This window comes from Tiliqua scincoides, chromosome 3 (assembly GCF_035046505.1).
Source record: "Tiliqua scincoides isolate rTilSci1 chromosome 3, rTilSci1.hap2, whole genome shotgun sequence".
NCBI classification, from domain to species: Eukaryota; Metazoa; Chordata; class Lepidosauria; order Squamata; family Scincidae; genus Tiliqua; species Tiliqua scincoides.
In genome coordinates, this window is record NC_089823.1 from 180,639,699 (window position 1) to 180,662,645 (window position 22,947).

A 22,947-nucleotide genomic window follows, 5' to 3' on the forward strand; every position below is an offset into this window, starting at 1 on the left:
ACCCTTCCCCCAATCTGTAGTTACCTACATGGATGTATACAGTTTCTTTGTAAGGAGGAGCATTTAGTCATTTCTCTGCAGTCTGAAATAGCGCAGTTAAGAAACATTGACTGCCTCATCTGTGTGAACTGGGGCTGTGAATGACCAAAGGTAATCAGCAAAGGAATTTCAACTGTATTCCTCATTCTTGTAGGCCGGGTCCATTGTCTCAGGATTCATTATCGCAGCTTGGAAGTCCTCTTAGATTCTTGAATAGGCAGGGGGTGGCAGTGGCCACGATGGCCTTTGCCCAGCTTAGGTTACTGCACCAATTGCAGCCTTACCTGAATAAACCAGACCTGATCAGAGTGGTCCATGCATTATTCACATCAACTATTGTAACACTCTCTATGTGAGGCTGCCCTTGAAGACTGTCTGGAAATTACAATTGATGCATAATGTGGAGGCTCATGTAGTCATAGAGACACAGTGGTTTGATTCTGTCAGACCGCTATTTCCGTGATTGCACTTGGACTGCCATTTCATTTTAATGTGTAATTCAAGGCGTGGATACAGACCTTTGAAGCCCTGTATAGATTGGGATTGGGGTAACTGAAGAATTGCCTTTTCCTATATGAGACTGACTGTCACCTAAGGTCATCCCTTATGTACCATCTCTGGCCAAAACCAGATTAGTGGCCACTAGGAGTAGGCCTTCTATGGCAGTGTCACAGCTTTGGAATTCTCTTCCACTTGACTTAAGTATGGCACCCTCATTGTTAGTCTTCTGATGGGAATTTAAAGCCTGCTGTTTTTAATCCTCTCTCACAAGTTTCTTCTCTCTCACTGTTGTTTTGATTGAGGTGTTTTGATCATAATTGTTGCTGTTATTATACTTGAATTTTTTTATACAGGCATACCCCAACATCCGCTGATCTGGCATCTAAGGTTTCAGTTATCTGCTGATACCAGGGGACACACTTTAAAAACATGGGCAAAGTAAACAGCCAAATTTATTTATTTCGTGTATGGCATAATACATGGACTTGTATAACAATTAAACTAAATCAAATATCAATGTCCAGTTCGTCCAGCCATTCAAGGACAGAGTTACCTTCACTGAAAAAGTCAGACCATGGGCCAGTATATGCCTTCAGTTTGCAGACAGACACAATGTGGTCTATGGTTTGGCAGGAAAACCTGCAATCACACTGTGGGGTAGATACTAGCTCCCATTTAAACATTGAGTCCTGGCAAACACCATGTAGGGTACAGATGCTGTTCAAAGTTTTCCAGTGCTGGCGAGGTAAGTCGAAACCTGGCACCTTAAATGTAGGATTGTCTAGATATCTACCTGTTTCTGGGCGTTTGACTGCCCATTTAACTTTCCATTGGGCATTGATGTTGAAATTATTGTGCAGATGTTGTACAATTGCCAGAGAGGGCTTAAACAACCAAAAATAGCTTTGCTCACCCTTGTACATTGAAACTGCTGCATTTAGAGGGCTGCAGGCAGTCTTCTGAGCTGCCCGCACCATCTTCCTGGTTGTGTGAGGCTCCTCCCTTCTCCCAATCTCACCCCAAAATGCATCGTGACCAGGATGACAATGCATCTTCTGGATTTGTCCCCCTCCCCCACCAGGATGCAGCACAAGCCTCCTTGGTACAGCTACATTGGAGGATTGGGCTATAAATTAACCATAATCCAAAATAGGGCAGTCCCTTTATTAGGAACAACCAAAAAGTAGCAGAATATAAAATAGCAAGCTTTCCAGTTCCCACAGAACTTTGCATTGGGCAAATGGTAAGCAAAAAGACAGGGGAGAAATAGGTGAAACGTTATAGGAGACCCAACTGTTTACTACTTATCTACCACCTTTATGATGAAGAATCTCTAGAACTTAAAAAATCTCTCTTTGATATTCAGTCACTTTTTGATTGCTCCTATTAATGACTTTTCCCTATTTTGGAGTGCAGATTTTTTTTCTTCTAATGGCCAATACAGCTATGCAGTGGTGTACCTATGAGATTTTACACCTGGGGCCCATAAGTTTTTGTCACCCTCCCATATGACAAAATTACTTTGTCAGCAGTAAGGGCGCCCACCCGGATGGAGAGCAAAATCAGTTACAAGTTGGAATGGGAGCCCAGGTCTACCCAGCAGGTAGATCTGGGCTCCAAGTCCATACGAGGATCCAGGTCTACCTGCCAAGAAGAGGCAGCTCCAGAGGGCTGTTGAAATGGAAACCAGTTCTGCCTACCTAAAAGAGGCAGCTCCAGAAGGCAGTTGAAATGGGAGCCCAGATGGAAAATCCAGATGGAAGCCCAGGTCTACCTGCCTAGAAGAGGGCTCCAGAGGGCAGTTGGAATGGAAGCTCAAATCTACCCAGCAGGTTGATCTGGGCTTCAAGTCTGGGTGGGAGCCCAGGTCTACCTGCATGGTTGACCAGGGCCCTGGAGTTAAGGCAGTGCTCACCCCCCCCCCAAAACAAACATTGGATCCACCCCTGGTATAACGTCCCCAGGGTATCACCTTGCTAACACCTTATTGGTTCCATGCTGTGTCATAATAGCATCTCATTGGCTCTTTGAACAATCAGTCTCACTGCTCCATTTTAAGTTAAGGAAATTGTACTTTTTGTTACATAAGACAGTTGCGATCTTGTTTTCTGGTTTTTTGGCTACAACTTTTGATAGAATTGAGGTATTTCACTCCAGTTTGTTTCATTGCATTCTGCTGTAAATTATGCATTGAATGGTTTATAACATGATGGTATTATTCCTAACAACTTCAATTTTAGCTATTTTGGTCACTAGTGGTGTCACTCCCCCGCTAGGTTGGCACTCGGGGTAGACTGCCTCCCCTGCACCTGCTAGCTATGCCACTGCAGCTATGTACCATTTTCTATGTTGGCGATGTTTACTTACAGTACTGGCTAGTTAATGTAAGGGTTTAAGTTTTTAAAGCAGTTTGCATTAAAAGAAACATATTATATACAATAAAATACAATTTAAAATAGAGAGTGTTGTATTTTGGTTCTGCATGCTTCTGGGTGAAAGTAATATATGGAACTTTAAAATCATTAGAGGATGAAACTACTGCTCCACCTAATCCCATCGGGTTTCCATTGTTACCGGGAAACAATGTAAAGTAGTACTTTCACTTTCCCTCATCCGGCACTTATTTCATAACGGAGGAAGATGCTGCAATTTGTTTCATGTCTGCAGACAGAGGTGGCTGCCAAGTGCGCTTGTTGCTTTAATCTTTCTGGAAGGTATTTTATCACTCGGCTCCAGTGCCAATGAGCAGGAGATGTAAATCCAAGATATGGTCCCTGTCTAGCCCCCACCGTGAAAGTAGTTTTAATGCCCCAGTTTGGTTTTTAAGCACTTAAATATTTAACCAGGTTCCTGTATGCTGTCCATAGTTGTCATAATAGCTGACCTATCAGTTCATTGCATTTTTTTGTGTATTGCTTTCCATCTAACCGTTTTGCAAAGGCGAGTAAATATTTTGCCAAGGGACCAGTTGAGACCAGTTACTCAAGAGAGCTGTGTTTATGTAAAATCAGTCATCTGCCATATATATGTATATGGCTAAGGATGGCTAAGGTTACTCTCAAAGCCAAGAGAAATTGCAACTGTAGGTGTGATAATGCATGCAGGGTCAGTGGGCAGACTGCTCTCCATCCCAGAGCTGCCTGTTAAGGAAGTGGTGTGTGAATCAGCCCTGTTTGTTTGATTGTGTTGCCTGCATTGGCAATGCTGGGGCAGCCAGATCCTTTCATATACACAAAGAACATTTGAGTACATGTGTATCTGCAGAAGAAAACCGATGCATTCAGTTTCTTGGAGATGTGCTTAGAAAGCAGAGCCCATGGCAGTTTCTCGCTTTAGACAGCATGTCTTGTAAATATGAACTCCTATTAAGTTCTCCTTGCCATTTGTATGTTAGTCTTTCCACAGGATCCTGGGTGTCTGTTTCCTTGCCAAGCCTTGGCCTGTGTACTTGGGATGGAATTGGCAGCCACCCAGGGATTTTCCAGTACTTGGAATCTTTTGAGTATCTTGGTTTACTTCAGTACTATTTATCTCCTTCCTTCGTTTTTGCTTATACTGACTTTGAAGTTGGATGTATTTCCCAGCTTCCCCCCATCCTGCTCCAATTAATGCTATCACATTTTTAAGTGAGGAAACTGAATAGTACAGTTATGAGATTAACTCAAAGAGGATATAAGGCTTTGTTCTACTTTCTGATTGTACATAGTTCATTGATATTTTAGTAACTAAAAATACTTGTAATTACAGATAAGGCTTATAAATAGCAGGAACTAAATCTGAACCTCATCAAATAATTGCTAATGCTACTATTAGAAAAGGGGGCCTTCTATTAATCTTTGTCTAGAATTGTATACCATCTGGAATTCAATGAGATATTCTTTCTAGGTATGACTCATCCTGTGTCTAAAAGCTCAGTTAAACGAAAAGCTACAATGATTCAATTTTGATCTAAATTATGATTTCCTATACTTACAACTTCTTCCAGAACGATCTTTTGTGGCTTTACTACAATGAAAAGTAAGAAAGTGGTGGGCCTTAGCAGAATAAATGACACCCATTGCAGTTTCCTTTTGAGCATGGCTCCTCTGCTTTTAACATGCAAAACTCCCGCAGAAAAACTCTTCCCAACTGCAGCTCCATGCCAAGAGAAACATTTGCTTTATATTTGCTTGTGATGCAGTTTAAAGGCACAGGGCCCTTGCCAGAAAAAAAAGGTTGACAGCTCTAATTCTACTGTTTACTCCTGGTAGGTTTATGGCCTGATGAATTGGGCTGTGGGGTTTCTACCAAAATTCACACATTTATGAAAGGGGGACAAGAGTCCCAGATCAGTCTGAAATAATACCTGGGTGATTGGATTTCAGGAAATTGCATGGATTGGTTTCATAAATACATTGTGATAACTATGGGTTTATATTGCATTGCAACGGGGCCATTATTGAGCTAATAATATGTTAATATGTGTTAACAATATGGTTCAACTATCTGTTCCTGTGTTAGAAGTTTGCCTAAATGATACATTGCTTACTTCCAAAACAGTATTTTCTTGTGATCCATATTACTGATTCTATTAATCTATTTGTCTTCTTGTCTACAAACTTCTTTGTTTTTCTTTGTTGGTTCCCCAGATTCCAGAAATAAAACAGCATTTAGGCCCCAAAACTGAGTCTCCAGAAGGGTACTATGAAGAAGCTGAGCCTTACGGTGTCTCTGTAAATGGTAAATAATAGTATTTCTCCTCTTTTTTGTTGATGTTATTAATCTGGATGTTGCTGAGAATTAAGAGAAACATCCAGAAACAGTAAGCACAAATGGCATTAGAATCTTTTTTAATACACACACTCACATGTTTTTTGTTTGTCCCATTGCCAGCTAAACTGTTTTGATTTCATGAGAGAATTAGCGATGTGCCAAAAAAAATCCCAGGTGCAATGATATCCCTTGTATGAATTCATGGAGCGCATGTGTTACCAGCAGTTCCCTTTTCCCCTCTGAGAAGCAAGAACTACTGTTATTATTATTGCAAACATTTATATACTTCTTCATCTCAAAGAAGAAACTCACATAGTGGTTTATATAGCACAATTCAGTGGTTCCCTGTTCCATAAGGGCTTACAATCTAAAAAGATGCAGAGCAAGTGTCAGCAAGCAGCCACTAGAAGAGACACTGTGCTGGTTAAATAGTGACAGTTGCTCTCCCCTTGCTAAATATAAGAGATCCAACACTTTCAAAGGTGCCTCTTTGCCCAGTTAGCAGGAGTTAGCTACAAAGCTGTGCCTCGTTTTCTGTTTCAGCTTACAGTTTCTAAATAGTTTTCTGACATGTACCTGCATGCCTGAGCAAGACATCTTCCTGGAATGTCTCTGGAACAGACTAGAAGGCACCCTTGATGCATGAGCACTTGCAAAGGAGGTGATGTGACATTGTTGGTTTTCCTTTACACATGGAAAAATACATAATTGCCCAATTAAGAGTTGTAGATCATAGAATTGGGGGGGGGGGGGAAGCTCTGTTGGGATTATTTAACCAAACCACCACTGAGTTCACTTTGATAAACTCTGCCAGGCTGCATACTAATATCCTAATCATTGACCCACTTTCCCTGGATGACGGCTGTGCTGTGGGCAATTTGTGTCGAAAGATGAAAGTAAACATTCATCTAAAAGTTAAACAGGCCAAGTCTGGTACCATTCCGACTTGCTAAGATATAAGTTATTATTTTGCCTTAAGGTGTGCAGTTTTGGTGCCAAGCCAGCATGTTTTTCGTATATGTGTAACTCAGTAACACACTCTGATGCGTACGTCCATATGCATCATTGTATAGTCCAAGTGCAGATATACCATTGTACTGAAAAGCACACCTGCTGCAGGAATTCCGGGTTTATGGAGTTCAGTTGTAGAGTCTCTGAGTGCACACTGCTCTACTATTATTAATTACAGTTCCGTCCTACTCTTTCTCCAATGAGTACAGGCTGGCATGCATGGGTGGGGGTTATCCCAGTTTATCCTCACACTAACCTGTGAGGTAATTAGGTTGACAGTGACTAGCTCAAAGTCACCCAATGAGCTACATGGGGATTTGAATACTGCTCATCCTGACCTAAGTCCAACATTCTGACTAACTTTCCACACTGGTTCTCCTATAGGATGTGCAGCATAATGGTTAATCTTACATAAAGGTATATGTAAATAGTATGTAAAGTAAGAATTAAGGGTTTATGATAGAACAAATGCAGAACATGTTTTGGTTGCTTCCTTTCATCTATGAACACAGTAGTGGCCTCTTTTGTTGCTACATCCTCATGAACACTAAGAATTTTCTCCATCACTTCTGCTTGGTAGGTGCGATAAGAAGCATTGTGGAACTGAATGGTATCTACAATGAAGAATAGCCACTCATACTGAATTTGCACCATCTGATTTTATTTTTGATAATGATGGTCATTATCATTCAGTCAACTATTTCTAATCATTGCTATAATACAATTACCCTTTGCTTTACATGAGGGTTATGTTCAAGAGTCAGAGCCTGAAGCTAAAATTGCATGTATTAAAAATTACTTTGAAAATCCCTTATGTCTGAAAAATATGTATTGTCTCTTTAAAAATTATAAGAGGCAGGTGCAAGAACTGAAACTGACTAAGTGAAGTCTCTTTCCAAGGCATGTATTCAGGAAGTGGATTGGCAGGCGGAATTGCCTGCGTTATTTAAACTGTTGTTTTTCCTCTGCTTTTTCCCCCCTTTGGTTTGCCGGCCACATGAAGTTGAATCTGCCCAAATGAACTGTGCATAAGACAAGGGGAGACAGTATATTTTCTTTTTAATGATGTTTTTTTTCCTGCTAAGAGTGTAATTCTTGGCTAGTTCATTTGTAGGTCTCTTTCTTTGTCTCTTTCTTCTTCATGTGTGAATACGCAGGTCTTTACGGTAGACTTGCAGCTACTGGATCGAGGCCAGGGTTGATGGTTACGGAGGGAGTAATATATGCCACAATAACCATGGGTATGGCATGTTTTCAAACTTTCACTCATACATTGTCTTTCAAACCTTTTGTCATGTGGGGGAAAAATTGAAACTATCATTTTCATTCCATACACAAAGAGAGCAAATTAGTAAATTGACACCCATCCTTATCATTTGGCAGAATATTTCAAATAAACAAATTACATCATTGTAATGTGTTCTTTACACCAACCTAACACCAACTTTTCACCAATGCCAATATTAAGTACGTAATATTCTCCTTGTATTGCAGCTGAATGATTCAGCTGGAACTTATGCCATTAATTGATTAAGTTCTATTGAATCAGGCAACAACCCTGCTTAAATTCATAAGAAAAAGGCTGTTTGCATGTTTGTAAACAGGAGCCCTGTTCAAGCATCCAGCCTGAACCCAGGTAAAAGGTATGGGCGCACACTGGCCAGCCATACCCCTCTGCTCTCCTGTGTCCAGCGCTTATCTATGGGGCAAGCACTGTACCTGGGGAAAGTTTCTTCCTCTCCTGGCTGGCCAAGATTATAGAACACAGGTCACGAATCTCCACTTGCCCCTGCAGGCAAGCGTTGAACACAGGAGAGCAGGGGGCATGACCACAGAGCACATCAGGCTGAACACCTAAACTGGGCTGCTGTACAGTGAGAATAACTGAGAAAAGAGAACAAAGGCATGTTTGTAATGCAGTAGTTTCATCTGGTTCTAGGCTGGACTTGGAAAAGATATGTAATTATTTAATAAGTGTTGCATACACTCACACATACACACCATTTGACAGTGAAGATGACTTTCCACTGGGGTGCGGGGGCGGGGGAGAGAGAGAGAGAGAGCAGAATGACTGCATGAACTCGCTGTTTTCCTTATTGATGCATGGTTTATATTAGTGGGTATCATCTTTACCTTTGACGTTCAGGAAGCAACAACTGATTCATGAGTAGCTCTCACAGATAACTGCACTCCCTCTGTGACTTTTTGCTTTTCTAGCTGGGTGTGTAAGACCTATAGAAAACATTTGATAGCATCTGAGGAATGTGTCCAAAGCAAGAGACTGAGCAGGGTGTGTCTACAGAACAGTTGCAAAATTAAAGTCTTTGGTGGTCACATCTAAAGCCACAGTTTGGATAAGAAGTTGAACTGGTTTAGGTCTATTATTAGAAATGAAACAAGAAAACCTTTTTTTTTTTCCTTTTCACTTTCAAAACTAACACATGTGAACCATGCAACAAATGCACCATGTTGGCTAGTGTTTCAGGATTTTGTAATTGTTTGCAGACATTTGCACATTTCAAAGTTGGACCCAACAAGGACTGTCCAGTAAGTCCTCGTTGTGGAGTGTCATGTATGTATGCCATGAACTTGGGGGCATGGTGGTTAGATGTTGAGCAAGTGCTGAATTTCACACTCGGTTTCTGGGGGAGAAGTATAAATCTTCCATTGGATGGCTAGTGCGCTGCTTGTGTAAATGCACGTGTTCCAAACTTGGGTTTTTATGTTGTGCCAACCCAGCATCATTTTTGCATGAAAATTCCCTTCCTGTTGCCTTGTGGCCTCATTCTGAACTTCAGTGCCAGTGACACAGCTCATGTCAAGCTCACTGGTGCAAGCTTAGAACATGGCTGATAACTCTGGCACAGGGGCTTTACCTTTGCAGAGGTGCTGTTGCTCGGGGCATATGGTTTGCATGCTGAAGGCACCAAATGCAGGCCCTGGCATCTTCAGGTAGGACTGGGAAAGACTCCTGGCTTGAACCCTGGACAGCTGCTGCTCCTCTGTGTTGACAATGCTGAGCAAGATGGACCAATGTCAACTCAGTATCAAGAAGTTTCAAACATTCTGCTCAACCTGGCTTGAACATTGGTGTAACACAACTCATTTGCACTGCTACACCAGTGTTTACCTGGTTTACTTTCCTTGGGCAGGGCTTTTCCAGAAAGGTATGGGTAGGAATGGGAAAGGAGATAGCAAGGTGGTGGTTGTTTTTTAGTAGAGCAGGGCAGTGTGTCAGGTATAAGGTGGAAATTTAACTTCCGTGATGCAAGCAACTGCTGCTGCTATAGCAGCAAAAGCCAATTGACAGAAGCTGCCTGGCTGCACTATTCAGACAAAACTAGAAGGAGTTTGTGTGGAGATGCAGTATGAGTGAGTTTTGCTGGCATTTTTGGCATGTCCCACCAGCACTTGTCACCTATCTTTTGATTTCAGCTCAAGTTAACATTTTTGTGTCTTTCTTGTAAATATAGACGAATTCCTCCTGGGATCATTTTGTTGTTGTTAAAATGTCACAACAGCACTGAATATGTGCTGTTATACCTATGCACTTGTAGACAGACCCCTATAATTTTGTGAAAAGAAAAAAAAGTCAAGGAAAATGTGAGACATCCTTGTGGGATTGTGATGCAGCTGGAATTGTGTAAGATCAATAATAATAATAATAATAATAATAATAATAATAATAATAATAATAATAATAATAATAATACAGGTATTTATATACCGCCTTTCTTGGTCGTCAGATTTCTCCTCAGACTTTAATTCAAGGCGTTTTACATAGGCAGGCTATACTAAATCCCAATAGGGATTTTTACAATTGAAGAAGGTTCTGTCTTTCAAGAACCACAACATTTCAGATGGATCTTTAATGATCTGGTATTGCATTCTGGCCTCCATTTTCCTCCCACACAGGCTGACAGCCACCAAAGAGCAGGTGGAATAACTCGGCATAACTTGGCTAGGCTTGTCAGCTGCTTCAAGGTCTTGCCGTTCACGGTGCCGGTGGCCTCGAACTGGCGACCTTCGGATGTTATCTTCAGGCAAACGAAGGCTCTACCCTCTAGACCAGACCTCCTGCCCAATGGCAATTCCCTTCTCCTCCTCCCTGGACAAAGAAATTGGACAAAGAAATATGTAAACTGCAGGGGTGTCAAACATAAGGCCCGGGGGCTGGATAAGCCCCTGGAAGCTTTTTATCCAGTCCTCAGGCTCTCAGCTGCTGAGGTGTTATAGCTGAAATGGCAGCCCACATGAAAACTGGACTTCCTCACATCTTGAAATATGGTCAAGATTTGTGTACTTTCTCTTCGGTCATTTGCAGTTAATGAGTTTCTATATGAGAACAAGTTCTGCTTTCTGGCCATTAGCTGCTTAATGATGTCACTTTCTGCTTAATGACATCACTTCCGGCCCTCAGCAGGAGCCCTGCATGCTAACTTCGGCCCTCTGCATGAAATGAGTTTGACACCCCTGGTCTATAGTGAATTAGGCCATGTAATTTTCACCTTTACAGGGATAAGCTATGAGGATGAATGAGGAGACCAAGCAAGTGACTGAGCAGGTTAGGGACATCAGCCAGCATATATCCAGTCATTAGTAAGGATCATTTGAGTGGGGGCATTTGATTCTTCTTTAATGAAATGCTCATTAAATCAGGAAATGAGTATCAGATATGAACAAACTGGTGGCAGGACACAGGATAAAATCTGAACTGTATTTGCTTCTCACACTATTTTCAGTGGCAGATTTTCCACAAATGAACCTTTCATTTTCATTGTTATTTCATTAGCTTTTGTTACTTTTTGTTTTTACCTGCTTGTCATGTTTTTTTTTTACATCTTCTCTGATGAATGGAAATGAAACATTTATTGAGTAGAGCTTAGAACATTTAAAATGCATTCCTCCTTGAGTTAAGTGATGATGTTTTCTGCAATTCTGAAGGAAGTAAAATATTTATATAAAATGTGAGTGGGTTGATCCAAATAATCACAAGCAGGGCATAGCTTAAGTAAAGGGATCTTTCTGTCCCTCCCCAATTGTAACCCCTTTTCAACTCCCTTTAAAAGCTCCTCCTCATGATAGGGGGAATTAGAAGCAGAGTGGAATATGGGACCGAGACGGGAGAAGGCAACCCACCAAAAGTGGGCAAAGGTACCTGTGTGAGGGGAGACCCCCTTCTTCAAACTGTCTTCTGTTCCTGGTTGTTTGGATCCAACCCAGCAACAATTGGTAATTGTAAGCTTACTTTAAAGTGCTAGGTTGCTCTGGATTAATTAGCCAGGCAAATTACTACAAGCAAGATGTGTAGAATATACAAATGTCTGTATGTTCATTGGTACTATTTGTATTAAAAGTCTTCATCCAACGCAGAAGGCAAGGTAGAAAAAGAGAAGGATCAAGAGAGTGTTTATAATTACGCATGAATGCCATTCATGTTTTGGGTGAAGGGATTAGAGTTTGATCCATCATAGCAACTTCACACATTCAAATAATCGCTGTTATCAAAATGTTGGATACGATTGTTGAATACAGTTGTTAGTTTGTGACCTATGTCTGGCTTGTGCATTGTTGGTCAAAGTAATGCAAGTGGCATAAGACAAGTAAGGATGGCATCTTCACTGGACCAGCTCTGCTTAATAAACATTGCAAACATCCAGGCCCTCCTTGCCTTTTCATCTATGCATCCTCCTGTCATGCATGCTCAAATGTTCCCTGGCTTGCCTAATAAAGCATGGAAGAAGCCAACCATTTTTTCGTCAGAAAGCGTGTATAACGTCTATTCCTCCCCTTGATTGCAGAGGATGGAGAAGCAGTCAGCAGCTCCTATGAATCCTACGATGAAGAAGAGAGCAGTAAAGGCAAGTCAGCCCCCCACCAGTGGCCTTCCCCTGAAGCTTCCATTGAACTCATGAAAGATTCTCGAATCTGTGCTTTCCTCTGGCGGAAGAAATGGCTGGGCCAATGGGCTAAGCAGCTTTGTGTCATTAAGGACAACCGGTTGCTGGTAAGTGTGCACTTGATTTAGAAAAAAAATATCTACAATAAAGTTTTTTTCATAGCAGAAAAGCTGAAGTTCCTCCAAAAATTAGAATGTTAATATGACCGAATAGCATGACAGGAAAACCCTCCATGACTGGAAGCACTCGCAGAGCAGGTATTTGGGAAGAGGCAACAGGGCAATGATATCAGATCCTGCACAGGCACAAGCCTACAACTCTTGTAGATGGGTGGTTCATAATAGGGAGCTCGTGCCACTGTGCCACCCCATTCTTAGAGGGTGTCATGAGTATATATGCATGAAAGGGAGTTTATGCTTGCATGGGAGAGGCGTTCAGATGGTCATGCAGGGACCACAAAGTTGGAATTGTTAATACCACATCTGCTTGTTCTTATCCCCCTTTTCTGCTGAAAATATCTATTAGTCTTTCACTGTTTGAAAGAACACAAGAAAGCAAACTGAGTGCCATTTTTTCCCTGTTGTCGATTTTTGGTTGTATAACATGTCATGACAGCTTGGAAATGGGTCCACGCGATCATTTGGTAGGACACAAAGGACCCCAGTAGTTCTTTCATTGAGCCGTAAACCTTGGCATCTTTTCTGTACCATTGCTGTCAACTGTTACTTGGTCACCAAGAGTACATTTCTACATTTCTTTACATTAAAAAAATACAGGGTGCAAATTTGGTTTCTGCACATTAAATCTTTCCTTAGAAGCTTTGATATTAAGGAAAGAGTCATGTTTGGTCATCAGGGGAAAAAAAAAAAACCTTTATTCTTTTGTTCCCAGTGCTATAAGACATCCAAAGACCACAACCCCCAGCTGGATGTTAATTTGTTGGGTTGCAGTGTTATTCACAAGGAAAAGAATGTGAGGAAGCAGGAACACAAGCTGAAGATCATCCCAATGAATGCAGACGTAATTGTGCTGGGCTTGCAGAGTAAGGATCAGGCAGAACAGTGGCTCAAGGTGAGTAGACTAATCTCTGTTGATAGCACTTGGAAGGACCTTAAGCTTATATGGATTTTATAAGCCCATAGTTATACAGTACTGTTAAAGCACTGGATATGTATGGAGTTTGCCTGATGAGAAACCACAGGGGACCTGAATGAGGAGGACTCCCAGTCAGTTGCATGCCTGCCATAGACCTGCCTGGGTCAAATGCTGCTTGGACCTTTCTGAGGCTCCCGACGGGGATGGAAACTGTGCTTCTGGTTTGCCAGAAGTACAGTTTATAGCGCCAGGGAACCTCACAGAGGTTTCCCTGGCATGGCAGGAGGTCGTGCAAGGCTCTGTGAGCCTCTGGTGAATAGGGGGGTGGATATCTGTGTGCGGGGGATGGCGATAGCTTGCGGGGGGTGCATTTGCGGAGCTTTGCCCCGGGCGCGGGGCTGCGGAGGTCCGCGGCTGCTCACAGTGACCAAAGAAGAGCATATTAATGGTCTGTTTAGGGGACAAGCAGTGCAGTTACTTTTCTCACTCAAATCAGAGTTCTTTCCCAAGGCAATAGAACTCTGCTACAGGATATTTTCATCAGCCATGGTGTTGCACACTCTGATCCTGATGCAAGACCAGCAGCATAAAAACTTATCAGAAGGCAGAAGGACTTTGTCCCATTCATAATTTACAAGATTTCCTTTAAATGGAGTTCTGCCTCTATCCCCATATGTCTTCTACTGCAAACAGATTCTGCCCCACTCTTGACCCTTATTTGCTGGGCTTTGTGACTAATATAAGAGCACATCCAAGTGAATCCCTTTTGCCCTCTGCATGTAGGAGGATGAAGAGGAACTTCACATCCCAGCCTTTTAAGCAACAGCCAAGGGTGTCTTTCAGCTCAGCAAATTTCCAGCATTGCTTGCTTTGAGTTTTAAAAGAAAACTTTACAAAGGAACATTTTAGTATCACTTCCTGTACTATCACTTCTATTAAAACTGCCTTTTGTAAAAATGCCTAGGAATGTCGGGAAAGAGAAATTCTAGAACATGAAACAGTCAAGGACTGTGGGAAGATACTTGGCTCTATTCTGCAAATCTTGATTATTAATTCTGAGCATGCAGAGGGAGTTGAATCATTTATGGAGCCACTAATCTGACTTTTCTTCTCACTTTCAGCTGACTGAAGCTGATATGCGGGTAGTTTAAAGGCTTGAAAATGTTGCTAATTTAAATCTTCATGATTCTGATCTTTAATGAAAGTAAAGTGAAATAGTCAGTTCTGTTGGAAAGATGCTCTCATTGACAGCACAGCAAACGAAGACCTGGATTACTAGATTAAGGCTGAAACCCTATACATACTTTCCTGAGAGTAAGCCCCATTGAACAAAATGGAACTTAGTTCTGACCTGCATAGTATTGCTCTGTAAAATACAAACATTGAGGAGGAGATCTGTGTGTGGAAACAGGATTGAAGTGGAATAAATTTATCAGATCTAACAACCTGGTTTGCAAAGGCGATTCCACACCACATTTACAGAGTTGTAAAATTTCTGTAGCCCCCTTTCCTTTTATAGAGAGGGGATACAGTGTTGAGGGATTGTAGTTCAATGGTGGAGCACCTACTTTGCCTGGAAAAGGTCCCAGGGTCAATCCCTAGTATGTCCAGGTCTGCCTGGGAAAGTCCCTCATCTGAAAGCCAGGTAGCCACTGTTAGTCAGCGTAGACAGTAGTAAGCTGAATGGACCTGTATTGGCAACCTTCAGTCTCGAAAGACTATGGTATCGCGCTCTGAATGGTGGTTCTGGCACAGCGTCTAGTGTGGCTGAAAAGGCCAATCCGGGAGTGACAATCCCTTCCACACCGGGAGCAAGTGCAGTCTGTCCCTGGTCTGTCTCCCTGACTATGGGCCTTCCTTCTTTGCCTCTTAGCCTCAGACTGTTGGCAAAGTGTCTCTTCAAACTGGGAAAGGCCATGCTGCACAGCCTGCCTCCAAGCGGGCCGCTCAGAGGCCAGGGTTTCCCACTTGTTGAGGTCCATCCCTAAGGCCTTCAGATCCCTCTTGCAGATGTCCTTGTATCGCAGCTGTGGTCTGCCTGTAGGGCGCTTTCCTTGCACGAGTTCTCCATAGAGGAGATCCTTTGGGATCCGGCCATCATCCATTCTCACGACATGACCAAGCCAACGCAGGCGTCTCTGTTTCAGCAGTGAATACATGCTAGGGATTCCAGCACGTTCCAGGACTGTGTTGTTTGGAACTTTGTCCTGCCAGGTGATGCCGAGGATGCGTCGGAGGCAGCGCATGTGGAAAGCGCTCAGTTTCCTCTCCTGTTGTGAGTGAAGAGTCCATGACTCGCTGCAGTACAGAAGTGTACTCAGGACGCAAGCTCTGTAGACCTGGATCTTGGTATGTTCCGTCAGCTTCTTGTTGGACCAGACTCTCTTTGTGAGTCTGGAAAACGTGGTAGCTGCTTTACCGATGCGCTTGTTTAGCTCGGTATCGAGAGAATGAGTGTCGGAGATCGTTGAGCCAAGGTACACAAAGTCATGGACCACTGAATGGACCACTGCTCAGGATAATATGGTTATAATCATTTTCACTATGAAAATTCTTTCCCTGTCCTACTGATCCATTTGTGGCAACAGCAAAGTTTATGGCCTGGGAGTAAAGGGGCCCTGCATCTGATGATTTTAAAAAGGATCAGGCATTAGATTTGATGTTCCCACAACCATCCTCTGAGGTGTGTGCTTTTATTATGGATATTGGTCTCTCACTACAAAATGCAAAGCGAGAATCAGCTCTGAGGGGAAAGACTTGTTCTCCTTGGTAAATGCTAGCAGACAACTCCTTTCAGTGAGATCCCAGAGTCCAAAAAAACTCAATAGGGATTTCAGCCAGGTCTCTTCAGTACTCATTTCAGCTGCCCATAAGTACCATATGTTGCAAGGTTGTGGCTGGTCTCCCTTTTGGTGTTTTTGTTTTGGTGTCTTTGGGAGGGGGTGATGTGGTTTTGAAGAAGTCCTCAGTTTTATCCATTATGGCTAAAGCTTTATTAGCTCATTTTAGCCTTTAGAACTCTGTGAATACTTAGGGATGGCCATATCAAGTGGCACAGAATGGCATCTGGAAGAGCAACTCTCATCACTGCAGTGGCGGACCTCCCCAGCCCTGTGCTCTGGGGCAAATGTCTGCGATGCTGCCCCCCCCCCCACTTATGTGGAGCTCACAGAGCCTCAGGCGACTCCAGGACACGTCGGGGAAGCCTCTCAAGTTCCCTGACACTTTAAACTGTGTTTCTGGAAAACCAGAAGCAATTTTTGACCCTGTCGGGAGCCTCAGAAAGGCTTCCACGGGGTCCTAAAGGTGCACAAGGCTTCACACGTGGGGCATTTGTCCCATAGAATGAATGGGAGGTCCACCACTGCATCACCAGTTGTCAGCATTCATCATATGTCCCCCAGTACAGTAGTATTTCATAATGGTCGCTTGATAGTTTGTTGTTGCTGCTGTCATCCCAAATCTTACAGAATCAGGGCCTGCCTTGGTCGTCCACGCTCAAGCCGAACAAATGCATAATAACCTCCCTCCCTGACCTCCCTTATGTTCTCACATTACAATTTGTATTTCAGTAGGGTACAAAACACACATGTACTGTGAGAGTTCTGAAGTGTGTGTGGATGTATTGTTTGCTTTGGACCTGAGAATAGTGGCTTGGAAAACATCAGCACTCTGTTTCCCTGTGTTTTAAAGGAACAAGCAAATGCAGCCTCCTTGATTGGTGTGGTACTAGGATTTCCAGACCAGAAGAAAAAGGCTTGTCCAACTGATCAAAAGAAAAAAACAGAGCAAGTCAAAACGGCTCTGTGACCAGTAGATACCAGCAGGAATAGCCTTTCAAAACCAGAAATGGAAGTGCTTTTATCTTAGACAAAGCTACTATTAAAGGCACAGGAGCAGTAAAAAAGTTGGCAACTCTTTGTGTCATACACACTCATATACCACATACATATATGATTTCTCTACTGATGTACACCGTCATTGTTGCATAGAAACCATCCTGAATTTACTTGGAATGGTATTGAATCTGGCCATACACCTCCTCTGGTTGTGCCTTGTTTGTTTCCACGGCTAATCTGTCTCACTCTTTGAAAAGCTCCACTTCTTTGCCTGTTAATTAAAAGCAGCTTTGTGTGAACTGATTTAAGTGTCAGTTTACTGCAGAACTTACAGTGCTGAACACAAAAAACCCCCACAATATAGCCACAGCAACAAGGCCTTGCTCACAGCTTGCTTCTTTCTTTTCTGCATAGGTAATCCAAGAGACAAGCGGTCTGTATCCAGAGGGAATGAGTGAAGGGAACCAGTATATTCCAGACTCCCAGCGGCTTAGTTATCCAAAAGTAGGTCTAATTTCTTAAAGAGACATTATTTCAAAAAAGTAGCTTTTTAAAATTGTCTACTGAATCACTTTTTCTTTTCTAAACCTATCTGATTATACAAGGGAAGCTACTCCCATCAAAACAGGAAAATAACTGAAACTTGCATATAAAAGGAACCCAGCCCTTCTCTGCTGAGAGGAGCATGATTGGAATCACGTCAAGTTGCCTTTGCATTCTTTGATGTTGGACATCTTTTGTAGCCACCTCTTTTTCCAATACGTTTGTTTCAAGAGGAAATCTGGTTTTAGACAGTGCTTGTAGATTTAGCTCTGTTCAAATCCAAATGAAAGAGTTGGTTTAAACAAGCATTTCAGAAGGGGAGAGTTTTGGATATCCCAGACAAAGACAAACTGTCAGGTGAAACAGAAACTTCTTTGTAGTTTGAACAGATTGTTCCAAGGTTGCAAACTAAACTGCAACCTGGGGAAAGGAGAAAAAACACATGGTCATTAGTCTGTTCCAGATGGATGGTTCTGAATAATAAAAGCAGTGCATAATAAGAAGGTATATGTAATTCCATAAGATGGATTTTCTTCTGAATAAACCAGCTTCAAGAAATCTGAAAACTTTCTGCAACCTCAGTAAAAACTCAGGGCCAAAGGAGATAGTACTTTTTGAAATGAGGTTAAAGCAGAAAATGGACCAGAGATGGTCTTTTAAAACCCCCATGCAGCTATGGTAGAGATCCATTTCAGTGTGGGATCACAACCATGTAAGCTATGTGAGCTTTTATAATCCTTTTTCTTCTGCCATTATTGCACCAAATATTCCTCCAAAGGACCAATTTGTAAAGATCTTGCTCTCACACACACACAGCTGCACCAAACAAGCTCCTCACAACTCTACTGGGGTTTTAAAGGACAACTTCTGATCCATTTCCTGCTTTAAATCAATATGTTAAAGGCTGGTTTACAAAAACATCTACAGATGTGCGCCACTTAACAACAGGGATATGTTCTCCTATCCCTGTTGTTATGTGATTAGGTCATTAAGTGAACATTCAATCCAATCTAGTGCCTTTGTTGTGTAAACAGACACTCCCTGCCAGAAACTAGTTGGCTGCACAGGCTACTGGAAACAGATTGCCTCTTTGTTGCATTAAGAGCCTCTTTGTTGTGTGAACAGACATCCTGCTGCAGGCTATGGGAGACCTGACTGCCTCTTTAAGAGCCTCTTAGTTGTGCTTTGACCACCGTCGTATATGCAGTCCATCATTAAGTGGAAGGTTGTTAAGCGGTGCATGCCTGTAGTTTGGCCCTTAAAGTAAACATCAAAACTCACCCCAATGTTTAAAGAAAGTTTCACTGGGCAAAAGTGACACAAAATAGAGCTTATCACAATATAAACGAGTGTCAGGCATTTCAGTTAGGCGCCATCAAAGCCACATGTAAACTATACTGAGATGTTCACAGCCAGAGAGTCAGCATATGGCAATGAGGACTGAAGAATAATCTCTGAAAAATAGCCTGATGCAACTGACTTGAGGTGAGCATTAATATACCTCATAAAGCTTTTGAGAAAATGCTAGGAACAAGTGTGAAGGAGAGAGCTTGCCTACATCTAGAACCATCTCTGAATGTAATAAGAGTGTCACTGAATGCTCATGAAACTTAGAAGCACTTCTAGAGCATTCATCTTTATGGAACAGAGAACCCTTTGTGGAGACTCTCTGTGGAGAAATCAGTGATTGCAGTCTCATGCATGTTTTCCTGGAATAATCCCCACTGAATGCAGTGGGATTTCCTTCTGAGTAAACATGCATAAGATAGTCCTGTCTGTAAATTAGCCTTGGTTCCCACTGCTATGGATATGTGCATACCTCCATGTCCTTTTTGGCAGTAGCATCCCTAGTTCCTGATATGCAGCCCTTTTGTGATCTCTTCTGAAATAATTTTGGTAAATGTAAAGGGGAGTTTGCCTGTAGATTCCTTACAGAGAACAATATTTCCGCCAGTACCTCACTGCAGCTTGCAACCAGATCTGCAATGCAGATCTCATTCCTACATCTTGTTTGCAGGTTGAATCATCTGAAAAATATTTGGTGGCAGCAGAAAGTGGAAGCAGCACTGATGGTCATCTGGAACTGCCAGAAACTAAAGACGGTAATAGGAGTTTAAAAATCTTATGTGATTTTTGAGTGAGGAGAAGAGGGAAGAGAGCCTGGAAGATCCTACTGACTTTGCAGGTTGCCTGGTTGGTACAAGACTGGGGGAACATCCGTTTGCTCTCCCATTTAACTGTAATGTATTGTGAAGCATGATGACTGCATTATATGACATGGATTTAGAGCTAGTGAAATTGAGTGTCTTGGAGGAGACACTCCATTGGCCTCTGCAGGCCTCAGGATGTCTTGAAAGTAACTTCTAGGTCAATTCCATGACTTCTGGTTTGCTTCTGTGGACTTTCTGGGACCCCACATTCTGGTGCGACCCAAAAGCAATCTCTGGAGGCTCCTAGTAAGGTTTTGTGGTGAGACACACTGCACGTTACTTTGCAACACACTGCAGTGGGACATGTGCGTAAATAGGTTTAGGATCGTTGTTAGCCTGATCACTTTTTTGCAACTGCTGCTCTAAAGACATTGTCCTGGAGTTGTATCCACTCTCTTATGTTCTTTGATCCAGTGCACTGAGATATTCCAGGTGCCCAGCATATCACAGGGTTACATGTATACTGTGGTAAATTGAATCACTATTTGTTCTGAGAATGAAGGTAAAACAAGGTAAGAGTTTGTCTACCTGAATTTCAAAACAGAGGACACACTAAAATATAAATGGCTCATTTATATGGCACCATGCATATTCATAATGCTTTATGGAGATGAGAGGAAGGTCCATCTCCTGTGAAGCTCACAATCTAGATATGAATACAAAGGTGACAACAGAGAAAAAGGAGGGGCATGGGGTAAGCAGGGAAATAATATATCACTATTTAAGTTATGCATGCTTAGACTGAGTTACAGTGGGATATGGGGACTAAGATTGTGTCAAAGAATCTTAGGGCCCAAACCTATGGGCCTCAGTGCCTATGGTACACTCGTATCGCCAGCACTTGGTGTTGCAAATGTGCCATAAAGCACATTTGCGGCACCCTTGGAGCAAGTGCCACAGTGCCTGTTAGTGCTGCAGAGGAAGACCCAGCCACTGCCAGCATCCATGTAAGTACTGGGTGGCGCGGAGGTGGGGGAAGACATTTATGGACGTTTTATGAAGACATAAAACAGCTAATATTATAATGCTGTTGTACAAATCTATGGTAAGGCCACACCTGGAGTATTTTGTTCAGTTCTAGTTGCCACATCTCAAAAAAGACATAGTGGAAATGGAAAAGGTGCAAAAGAGAGCGACTAAGATAATTACTGGGCTGGGGCACCTTCCCTATGAGGAAAGGCTATGATGTTTGGGCCTCTTCAGCCTAGAAAAGAAATGCCTGAGGGGGGACATGTTTGAGACATATAAAATTATGCAGGGGATGGACAAAGTGGATAGAGAGATGTTCTTTACGCTCTCACATAACACCAGAACCAGGGGACATCCACTAAAATTGAGTGTTGGGAGAGTTAGAACAGGCAAAAGAAAATATTTCTTTACTCAGTGTGTGGTCGGTCTGTGGAACTCCTTGCCACAGGATGTGGTGATGGCGTCTGGCCTGGACGCCTTTAAAAGGGGATTGGACAAGTTTCTGGAGGAAAAATCCATTACGGGTTACAAGCCATGATGTGCATGTACAACCTCCTGATTTTAGAAATGGGCTATGTCAGAATGCCAGATGCAAGGGAGGGCACCAGGATGAGGTCTCTTGTTATCTGGTGTGCTCCCTGGGGCATTTGGTGGGCCGCTGTGAGATACAGGAAGCTGGACTAGATGGGCCTATGGCCTGATCCAGTGGGGCTGTTCTTATGTTCTTATGGGCAGGGGGAGTGTGGGACAGGAAGTGGGACTGGCCAAGGAGGGGGCTGGGACTGGCCGAGGCCCCCTTTGCTGGATCCTATGCTATATGTCAGGCTCAGAAGCCCAACACGGGGTTTCTCAAGTGTGCACCAGCAATTTAGCTGGCGCAGACTGGAGTAGCCCAATTTCAGGGTGGTTTCCTTGGCCCCAAAGGATGCAGTGGTGGCCATTTTGATGCAGCTGTAGCCTGCAGCACCCGTAAGCATAGTTTTGGGCTGTTAGACTCAAAAAGACAACTTCATGGGTACTTGCAATGTCCTGCAAGGTGCCTCTACTCATATGGAGATGAGCTCAATTGTAAGCACCATCTTAGCATTGCTATGCACTGTCTCCCAGATGAATTGCATGGCTGGATTTTCTACAGACAGACAACCATTCAGGGGTCGTCTTCTTAAAGTGCCACACCTATTCATAATTGGTTCGGTTTATGTAAATCTCCTGCAGTTATTCCATGCATATGAGCACTCAACAAAAATGGTAGATGGGCATTATTAATGCTGTTATTTAGATGCCGTTTGTAACCTAAATGAAATTACACACATTGTTTTACGTAGTGATCAGTATAATTTGGTATATGGCTTATTGCTTTCTTCCTTTTTTTTAATAGTTAAGAAGAAAAACACACCTGGCTTGAAGCTAAGCAACCTAATGAACCTTGGGAGGAAAAAGTCTTCCTCACTGGACAGTCCAGACAGGTCATTGGATATTTGCAGTAAGTGATCTGAAAGAAATTCCTATGAAGTATTTATCTGTTTCCAACTCTGCGACACCCTGAAAAAACTAGTCTAGAAGATGATGTAGAGGCCGTAATCAAATTGTTATGACTAGAAATTATTAAGATGGCTCCTGATCTGCTCCCCCTTCTTGAAAAGAAAGTGAGGTAATAAAATCCTGAACTTTTAGTTAGAAGAATTTTGAGAGTTAAAGCTGTCTGTGAATAAACATCCAGGGTTTGGGTTTTATGTCTTGCTCGGATTCTAACCTAGGGTCAGATTTTAGACAGATATCCTTAATGTATGCACATGTAAAATAACCTCCCTCTGAAGTATAGGGAAGCAATAGCAGGATAGGGGTATGTTCTGCTTATGAACTTCAAAGATGCATCTGGTAGACTACTGTAGGAAACAGGATACGAGATTCGATAGACTTTTGCCTGATCCATCAGAGCTGCTCTTATGTGACAGAATTTGGCTATGACTCTCTGTATGAATGAGAAGCCTACTCTAGGGCTGCAATCCTATCCATACTTACCGAAGAGTAAGCATCCAGTGGCTTACTCTTACACTGGGATTTACTTCTGAGTAGATATGAATAGAA

The 22,947-nt window shown here is 42.5% G+C and overlaps 1 protein-coding gene across 2 annotated transcripts in view; it reads left to right on the forward strand.

Moving 5' to 3' along the window:
* AFAP1L2 (actin filament associated protein 1 like 2) overlaps window positions 1-22,947 on the forward strand; it is a 96,757-nt gene that overhangs the window by 60,039 nt on the left and 13,771 nt on the right. The window contains exons 5-11 of one of the 2 annotated variants that reach the window (XM_066620060.1): window positions 5,169-5,259; window positions 7,461-7,544; window positions 12,105-12,310; window positions 13,095-13,274; window positions 17,552-17,641; window positions 19,698-19,782; window positions 22,238-22,342. In XM_066620060.1, the coding sequence (XP_066476157.1) occupies window positions 5,169-5,259; window positions 7,461-7,544; window positions 12,105-12,310; window positions 13,095-13,274; window positions 17,552-17,641; window positions 19,698-19,782; window positions 22,238-22,342 (841 nt within the window). The remainder of the gene's footprint in view (window positions 1-5,168; window positions 5,260-7,460; window positions 7,545-12,104; window positions 12,311-13,094; window positions 13,275-17,551; window positions 17,642-19,697; window positions 19,783-22,237; window positions 22,343-22,947) is intronic. The other variant, XM_066620059.1, reaches the window with a different exon arrangement.